Source organism: Phragmites australis, chromosome 14 (assembly GCF_958298935.1).
Source record: "Phragmites australis chromosome 14, lpPhrAust1.1, whole genome shotgun sequence".
NCBI lineage: Eukaryota > Viridiplantae > Streptophyta > Magnoliopsida > Poales > Poaceae > Phragmites > Phragmites australis.
Window position 1 is genome coordinate 23,635 of NC_084934.1, and position 9,521 is coordinate 33,155.

Consider the following 9,521-nt stretch of genomic DNA (forward strand, 5'->3'; position numbering starts at 1 on the left):
GTATAAAAACGTCTTCATTGGACTCTCTACAAAGGAGATATGGTCGTTTTAATACAATGTTGTTTTCTAAATCCGAACTGAATGCAGTGTACGAATTGAGGGCGATTTGTAGCCTGGCTTGACTTAGCACATATGGGCTGACGTCCAAGTGAAGTTGTGGTTGTGTCGGTGACGTTCTTTGATAAGCGTGCCAACTTGGTGTAGAGATAACTGGTGGGATTTGACCCTAATTAAGAGATCCGCCAACAAGCAAGGCGGATTGATGGCAGTGTTGCCTCTATATTCCTAAGTATCAAAACATCACAAGAATTTAGTAACATCTAATTCTCGCAAATATTAACATGGATAGCGAGGAATGAGCTCACCTCATTATTCAATCGACGTACAGAGCTCGTATCATAGGATCTTGTAATGGTTCTTTAGGGGTTGTATCTAAAAAAGTGATACCCTTGCCAGGCTACAACAATGAATTAATTCCCCTTATATGATTTTTTTGGAAGTTGCGACAAGTTGAAGTTATATTCTAGTGCAATGCTATTTTATCTTTTGACACATCGACCTGCACGGCTGCCGGACAGGAGTTAAGAATAAAATGTTAGAACACTAGAAAAATATGTTCAAGGTTGGCCAGAAAGGCATTGAGAAGCTTGTGATCGCAATCTGATTGAGTGTTATGAAAAGGCAATATGTATTCACTAAATATGCAGGATGTAGATATTTTGCTACCAAGTATTCGCTACAATAAATTAAGAAATATCTAGATATCGAGAAACATTTAGTTATGAGTCTTGTATTCTGCCACTAGTTCAGTTCCAACGATCATCGAGATTATAAATTGGGTGACATCCAACCATTTCCTCGGCTCATATTTTGCCCCTTTTATAGATCCAGTGATCATCATAAATTAAAAATTGGGTGACATCCAACCATTTTTACCTTGAGTCCAAAGAAAGGCTTTAGAGAAAAGCATGTTACCGGTGATTAGAGTTAAAATGCATAGTACACCTTCAGGCTTATTCATCCACACATGGAAGATTTATAAAATGACGTACCGGAATGCTCAATTCATTTCGGTATGAAACAAATTAATTCTATGAAAGTCCTCTCACTCCATTCATTCACTCACTGGGAAGGCTATTTTTATGCCTCACACAAGGAATTCCAGTAGGTGACTAAGCATATAAGACTATAGATTCCTTTCATCAAGAAAGTTGGCTACATCAATGAATTACTTCCCCCTAGCTATATGAATTTTGGAAGTTTCCACAAGTTGAAGTTCTACTCTAGTGCAATGTTGTATTATTTTTGACACAATAACCTTTACGGCGGCAAGAAAGGAGTTAAAAATAAAATGGTAGAGCACAAAAAATAAATATAATCAAGATTGGCCAGAAAGACACTAAGAAGCTTATGGTTCCTATTCATTGATGAAGTGTTATGAAAAGGTAATATATACTCAAAGTAGTTTCTAGCAGACTTCTTAAATATACAGGATGTAGATATTTTGCTACCATTTATTCACTAGAACAAATTAATAAATATATAAAAGTAGAAGAAAAAAATAGTTAGGAGGCTTGTATTCTACCAGTAGTACAGATCCAATGATCATTAGATATTATAAACTGGTTGACATCCAACTATTTCATATTTGATTCCAAAGAAATGAGGCTTGTATTTTGCCACTAGTACATATCCAATTATTATCATAAATCTGGATTTTAAGTATGAGACTTTGTAGACAAGTGTCTTAAACTTTAGTTTCAACCAATTTATTTCTTGATGTAAAGGAAAAATACAAAACTTTTCTCAAACAATGGAGAAAGGGCCCCATACATCAAAGCCAAATAAATAATCTCCAACAAGATTAGAAATTGGATCATTCAAGTCCAAAAGATAGAAAATAAATCCTATCCATCATGGTCGCCGGAAGAGTTTTCATCGAGACAAAACGTTGCTAACATTGTAGTATTGGAATATTGGGACTACTGAGAGCAGGAAAAAAAGAAGAACCTTCTGTCGACTAAAGTTTGATGTCGATTTATCCACACTTTCCTAACTTCTAGAGGAAAGCTAACCGCTTGGTGGCTAGGAGCTGTATGAGCGGTAACATACACGTATGAATCCTGTTTTTAATGGGGCCTGCTCTTTTTTGAGAGAGAGAATATGCCAATAATGATCTTAATGAGGTGCGGGGTTTTGCATCTAACATTCGTTGGGCTTTCCTCTGTGGGAGCATGCGACCCGGCTTTTTTTGCACAATAAACCCCTCTGATCAAAGATAGTGATAGGTGGTCCGCGGAGTTTTTGGAGTAGGGGTAGCCTAGTGTGTAAGCACATCAATGAACCGCAACAAACTGTCAAACGACCCTTCTAAGATAAGGGGAGATCCTTAGTAGAAGGGGCAAATCTAGGGGGGCAAAGGAGGAGAGAGAAGATCAGCCCCCTACTTCTTCATGCTGTGCCCGCCATTGCTCAATAGTGGTGACCCTTTTGACTCTTCCACCGACTTATATATTTACCGAATGCTCATACGGGAAAGTGAACTCCTAGGTCTGAAACTAGGAGTTGCTCCGAGAAAAAATCATTTCTTTCTCGTCCACTCCAGGGGTGCGACCACACCTACGCGGATTATAGGTTACAAGAATTGAGGGGAAGTGAAGAGTACCCAGGACATTCAAGGGTGAATGTAGACCCTGCTAAGATAAGGAGAAGTGAAAATTACCTAGGATATATGGTTACAAGAAATGATTGAAACGACCGCAGGAGGCGCACCCTAAGCTCAGCTTCTCGGAGCTGCTATTGCGAAATATAGCTTCCTTAATATCCAAATTTTAACAAGGGGGCTGGGCTACTCGTCTTCATAGAAAGGTTACCTGACCCGTACCCGTGAAGGGTGATAGACAAAATATTGTATCCGTGCTTATGCTCGTCGGCTACCGATACCCGTGGGTATTTGACTAGCAAGTCCTTAGAATCCCTCCCAGTCAATGCATATATTTAACACACGTCAAGATCAAATTTAACAAAGCCAATTCACATAAGTAACATACTGACTACTGCACAAATTTACTCTACTTAAAATACACAAGCTAATATACAACAAGAATTGCAACAACAAAATGTAGTAACCATAATTGCAACGACAAGAAATACACAAGCTGAGCCGTGCCACAGCAACAAGGCAACATCCAAGCATAATAGCATTACAACACATGGTCAAAGTCTGGAAAGGATCTGCATAGTTTGACTGATAAATATACCGATAGCTGGTTTTCTTTAGAATTCAATTTTCTATCGATTATGTATAGTACTAGACAATGACTATGAGCTATCCTTCGTAGCGATCGGTTAAATTAATACAATGCTGTCTTTTATATTAAAAAAAACTGATGGATTTCCGATAAACCCCGAAAAAAAACCCCAGCGCATCATCCACTCCTCCCTCCCTAGCTTCCCCAAGGCCCAAGCAAAAATCCATGGCGCTTCTCCGCCTCTCCCCTGCCATCCTCTTCTTCCCGCGCTGGCCCGCGTCCCACCTCCACCCACGGGTCCCCTCCCGCCCAACCCTCGTTTGCCTCGCGGCGACGCCTAAGGTGCCCCTCCCCATCGCCTCGCCTGCCTCCCTTGGGGACGACCCCAGCAAGTGGGACCCCGCCGAGTGTGACGCCCTCCTCCGCGGTGGCGAGCAGGTCGCCTCCGTGCTCCAGGAGATGCTCACGCTGGTAAGGATCTCCTTCCGCCATTTCTTCGGTTGCGTCACTTATGAAGTAATTAACTCTTTTTTTTAGTTTCTTTTATCACTATTTCGTTGTCATTAGCGTGTAGGAAATGACACAGTGATCCGTAGAAATGCAATACAGTTGTGTACGTTTAGCCCATTGCGACAAACAGATTATCCTCCATTTCCTTCTTGTACGGTCTAGTAATTTGGGCTAGATTATAATTTGCACTAAAATTGTCGTGGAACTATCTTTGGGGAAATTTGTACTTGAGTTCATGTGGCCCGAATGAATTGTTATAATTGATATTTTGGTGTGGTTCATATGTGTGGTTGGTGTTGGCAGATGGAGGACATTGAGACGGATGGTGCTTTTGAGCCGGTGGCTGTGGAGCTGGTGGCCCAAGGAGTTATTGGGAAGAGGGTCGATGAGATGGAGTCAGGCTTTCTTATGGCACTTGATTACATGATACAGCTCGCACAAAAAGATGCAGATGATGAGGTACTTAATAGAATCATTTCCTAACTGAGCCAAAATAATTTTTCAGTATTTCTTCTTCTCTAGAGGTCGTCCATGCATTTTGTTTTGTGTACTAAAGAGCATAAGTCAGCTATTTACTGTTGGCCTTGCCACATTGTGATTTCTTTAGAACCAAAATGGTCTATCTCTTATGCAGATGCTTCTTTCATTTGTAATTGGAAAATTGAACGTGCTTACTAGAAGACCCGAAGATGTCTATATTTACTCATGTTAAATTACTAGTTTGTTTTTAACATGCATTTTGAGTTATTAAAGAGATCGTGGATTGCATTGCGTCGATGTGATAACCATGGGATGAATGCTCCGAGACAATGTTATCAGACTGGACTTCTTGCTACAAGCCTGCTATATGCATTTTTTTCCTTAGCTTAGTCTATATGCATTACATGTCTGTCTTGTGATGGCAGCGCAAGTCTCTACTTGAGGTAATTAAGCAGACAGTGCTAGACCATCTGACAAAGAAATGCCCTCCACATGTAAGTCTTGTTTCGAGTGCACTCTGTGTGTGCGTGCGGGCGCCACGTGACTACTGACTAGTGCTACTTTATTTTACAAACCAGGTTCAGGTTGTTGGACTCCTCTGCCAGACTGAAAAGAAAGAGAGCAGGCATGAATTGTTGCGCCGTGTAGCTGCTGGTGGAGGTGTGTTTAAGAACGATAAAGGTCTTAAGTGCCAAATTCCTGGGGCAAATCTTAATGACATTGCAAACCAGGCAGATGATCTAGTGGAGGTATGTCAAAGAGCATGAGAACAATTGTACTTTCCTGATGGTCTTTATACAATAGTGTAATCTTAACAACCTGTTTCTTTTCAATGGAATATTTCATTGTCTAAAACTAAGGTTAATGTATAATTCTCATCCACTTTTATGGAACAACAATATTGTTGATGTAGTGAGCATTGGCTCTAGATGCTATGTGCTACTTAGTATTTTGCATCATTTCTATGAAGACATCTTTGTAGTGGCCCATGTGGTGTGGTGTGGTAGAGGGTTAACCCCACATTGGAAGTTCAAAGCGAGTAGTGCTAGCATACAATGCTTCTTGCCTCAAACACATCACATCAGATTAACCCATTTATGCAAATCGAGTACAGAAGCATAAGAGATGTGTTATGTGTGCATAGCTGATCCCACACAGGGGTTGGGTATTGAGCGAATTTTGGACCTGGGGTGTTATCCGAACACAAAAAGTATGGAATCCTTCTATAGTGAAAATGGGGGACCTGGAGTGTTATCCTAACACACAAAGTATGGAATCCTTCTATAGTGAAAATGGGGCCGTCTGCATCCTCTCGGTGGTTTCATTTCATAGTATAGTATATCTTTGTAATTCGGTAGTCGGCATTCGCTTTATGCGCATTGCTTGTCAAGTCTTTGTACCAAACTTTCTCTACTTGATACAATGATACGCAATACTCCTGCGTATTATAAAAACAAAAGGAATCTTTCTATAATCTGTTCTTGAATAAATAGAAAATTGTACAATGGAAGCATTGGCATTACTATTAGGAACAAACCAATCAATTAGTTGCTCTTAATTCTTCCAAAAGTTCTAAAGATTTGATCACTTGCATGGACCACCAAACCCTTTAACTAGCAAATTTTGGACATCTTGTTTGCACAGTACTTGTTAGCTTTTTTTTCCTTGAGACCAGGTACTTGTTAGCTTTAATACCCCTCATGTCATGCAGCCTGATATCAGACTTAATATTGTGAGGTATCGTATGAGAATGCATGGTATCAAGAACAAAGTAGATGGATATCGAAACAACAACAATGAAAGGAATCATGACAAGAGGGAAAGATTTGGTGAAGCTAACAGTTTGTGAGCACAACTTCAAAAGAGTACAAGAGATTGCCACACTTTGATAACCCTCTCGAACCTTTGAATTCTCAGATCTTTGCTGTATACAAGAATCTAGTGCTGAAGAATAACCTAGATGTGAATCCTTTTCTGTGCCCCTAGTTGCTTGTACTTTTGATGAAAATGGCATGTTGCTTGCTTGCTCCAGGTTCAGTTCCTGAACCCCGTTACTCTATATAGGTCCCTCTTTGTCATCCTCTAAATAGAAGTAGGAATCCTTATCAAAGTAGGATTAGGATTCATTCTAGCCTTTCTCCCTCCATGTCCTAAGAGGATATGAGTCACCTTCCTTAACAACAATGATGTACATTTGTTTGAAATTTGGACTATGTTTCCTTAATTTCTATTATCAGTTGCATACAAATATTCTTCACTTCTCCAGTCCCTTCCAGTGGATAAAAGCACCAATTTTGGTGTAAACATAAAACAATTGTAATATATAAAACATGACTTTGATTGGATTCCCGTGCATCCTCGGCTCCTCGCAAAGGACTGAACTGAGTTTTGAAAACCTGCATGTACATTCTGCATGTGCTATGCTATGCATATTTTGCATCGTCTGAAAATGCTCACAGTACTATTAGTCGAAACTACACATTTTTAAGCACTTCATTCTTACTGCTTTTCAGAATTCATTGAGTGCCCAATCTTTTATTTGCAGAGGGAGGAAAACAGAAAACTGTGTTACTTTTCAACCAAATACTAAGAGTCCCTCCTCTATTCATAGAAAAGCGTCAGGAACTTGCTAGCACTGTATGCTACACTTCAAAATAGATTACAAATATGCAATGCTAGGGCTCCTTTCTTTATTCCATCTCACTCTGGTTTAGATAGATTATCGAATCTGGAATACTAGTATGTGCAGTTAGAATTGTAAAATCTGAAATATATTTGAAACTCTCAAAATGGAACAGAAACAAGACACTAGATGTGAAGATCATTCCATCTCACTGTGCTTCTTGGAAATGATAAGAGTAGGCTGATAACTTTCGGAAAATAACTGCTTGTAGTAGTTAGTTTATTTTTGTTTCCATGTTGAAGAATCCTCAATCTTCTAACCTTCTTTGGTCAATACTACAGTCAATGGAATCCAGGGACACCATTCCCGATCGAAAACTTCTTGCAAGGCTAGTTATAGTAAGAGAGGAAGCTCGAAATATGATGGGAGGTGGCCTATTAGACGAAAGAAATGATCGTGGTTTGACTACTCTCCCTGAGGCAGAGGTTTGTTTTGAACTTGGAATTAGAATTTGTAATGCCGTGACTAGTTGCAAAAGTATCCTTTTTCAAAGGTCTTTACTGTATTTAGATGACTTATGTATGGTTGTTGACATGTGATGCTGGAAGGGACATCATCAATATGTCGTTGTCCCTGTATACTTCTGTGACTTACGTGTTGCAAAACTTGGGAAACTTTTCCCTTTTGCCACTGTGAGAAGCCAATCTCTTTTGTGACTGCTCCTTTAGGGCTTTGTTCCTTTTTTCCCCCACTTACATGAGCTCAAACATGATTGCCATTCCTTAAGAGTGCAAAAGGACGCATTTTTCTTTCCTTGTTTGTTGACCAAACATGATTGAATACTTTTGAAACATGGTGTCAGCTATAATGAGCGAGAAGTGAGATCAGACAGATCTGATATGCGGGCTACATGGTTAGTCAGATTAGTGATGTAGCCAACATGTCAGACCTGCTGTTGGTCATCCAGGGGCATTTTGATCTTAACTCAAATAAAGTGGCAGGGAAATGATAGTCAAAGCCCATTGAATAGATGACAATGGAAAAAGGAAGATCACGCTAACGACTAGTGAGCTAGTTGAAGGAGAAAGAAGTGTAAAACTTTAATTTAGAATGAAGGCCGTTTCCTTAGTGGCAGATGAAAAAAAATTCGAACTAAAAAAAAGATTTAGAGACTACCATTCAATGATTCGTCATTGTTGAATAGAAGGTTTTGTTTCATGTTATCCTAATGGACAGGTGAACTTTTTGAGCAAGCTCGTTGCTCTTAAACCTGGGAAGGCATTGGAGAGGATGATCATGGATGTTATGCATGGCAAAGGGGAAGGTACTGATAACATTGAACAATCGAATGTTGAGTCGCATTCTGAGCAGGATCATCTAACTGGAGTATCTGGAATGGTGAGTTTTGAGTTCTTGGCTCATTAGTATCTTTAGAAATTAGCGGATATTATGCATTAAATAAAGTACTCACTACTCATGCTTATGTGAGATTCAGCGAAGTGTATCAGGCCGCAAACCACGGCCAGTCCGCCCTGGAATGTTCCTTGAGACTGTTTCCAAGGTATTGTGCTCATCTTTTATTTTGTATCCGAACATTTGCTCTTTTTTAAGCATGATATGTTTTTTTCTTTAATTTTCCTCTATGTCTGTAAGGTCCTCGGTGGCGTATATGCAAGTAACACATCTGGCATTACAGCTCAACATCTAGAATGGGTGAGATGCTTGATTCATTCATTTCATTGATCACTTGCCTTATAGTCCACCTTTGTATGTTAATGATCGATGTGGTTTACCCTTAATTTCCTGTTATAGGTACATCGAACAACACTAAAAATTCTTGAGGAAATGGCCTTCTAGCGTCTTTATCGGGGATTCACTGTTATTTATAAACATTTGTTGGAGTCTTGTGAACAAAAGGATCACACTACACCAAGTTATGAACCCTTTTCTCCATACCGAATTTACTGGTGCGTGACAAGTGGTTCAAAGATTTACATACCTTGAGTGGTCATGAATCTTTTGGTTGAGAAGTGAAGCAGAAGAAATGATAAGCGGACACCTAAAGGCCAAAGATTACTCATGGGAAGAATGTGCTGTCGCCATGTGCAGTCCAGAAGTAAGTTACAAGTTTGTGAATCGTATGACCAAATGGTTCAATTGATCTTGAGTTCAGCTTTTTTTCCAAGTGCTGCTGGCAGAGGTGCATAATCAATCAAGTTGCACTTGACAATTGACCTGCTAGACCGAAGCTCTAATGCAAGTGAGTCATGATACTCATACTGGGCATCACCCTTGTTTCGACTTTGACTATAAAATGAGGGTGGTTTTAAGAGGATAGATTGAAGGATGGCTTTCCTCCTGAACGCCAGCTATGATTGTACAAATACTTCTATGTTATATTTTGAGTAAGTTTTACAGGGGCTGCTAGGTTAAGCGAAGGGGGTGCATAGGCCAACTCACTAGATTAACACAATCCATAATATATACAGCAACAAACTGCACATGCACTCTAGATTACCACTCCTCGCTGATGCAATTACACACCCATATATAACACCAAATCAGCAGCCCATATATAGTATTGTACAGTACGGATAACACGTACGTTTATACGGCCTCGTGCAGATACCATGCCCTAAACCGTAGTAGTATAGCCA

At 39.7% G+C, this 9,521-nt stretch overlaps 1 protein-coding gene and 1 pseudogene across 3 annotated transcripts; one reads left to right on the plus strand and one right to left on the minus strand.

Moving 5' to 3' along the window:
• Positions 1-1,982: 1,982 nt before the first annotated feature.
• LOC133891145 (uncharacterized) lies at positions 1,983-3,478 on the minus strand (annotated as a pseudogene).
• LOC133890771 (protein PEP-RELATED DEVELOPMENT ARRESTED 1 homolog, chloroplastic-like) lies at positions 3,395-9,297 on the plus strand. Of its 3 annotated transcripts, none has more exons than XM_062331305.1 (9): positions 3,396-3,722; positions 4,065-4,220; positions 4,667-4,735; positions 4,820-4,990; positions 7,206-7,349; positions 8,101-8,262; positions 8,354-8,425; positions 8,518-8,577; positions 8,677-9,297. In XM_062331305.1, the coding sequence occupies exons 1-9, from the start codon at positions 3,477-3,479 to the stop codon at positions 8,719-8,721; spliced, it is 1,125 nt and encodes a 374-aa protein (XP_062187289.1). In that variant the 5' UTR covers positions 3,396-3,476; the 3' UTR covers positions 8,722-9,297. The 3 variants fall into 3 exon arrangements, with proteins under 3 accessions (XP_062187292.1, XP_062187289.1, XP_062187291.1); XM_062331307.1 differs by having other exon boundaries at positions 3,397-3,722; positions 8,360-8,425; XM_062331308.1 differs by lacking the exon at positions 4,667-4,735 and having other exon boundaries at positions 3,395-3,722.
• Positions 9,298-9,521: the final 224 nt, after the last annotated feature.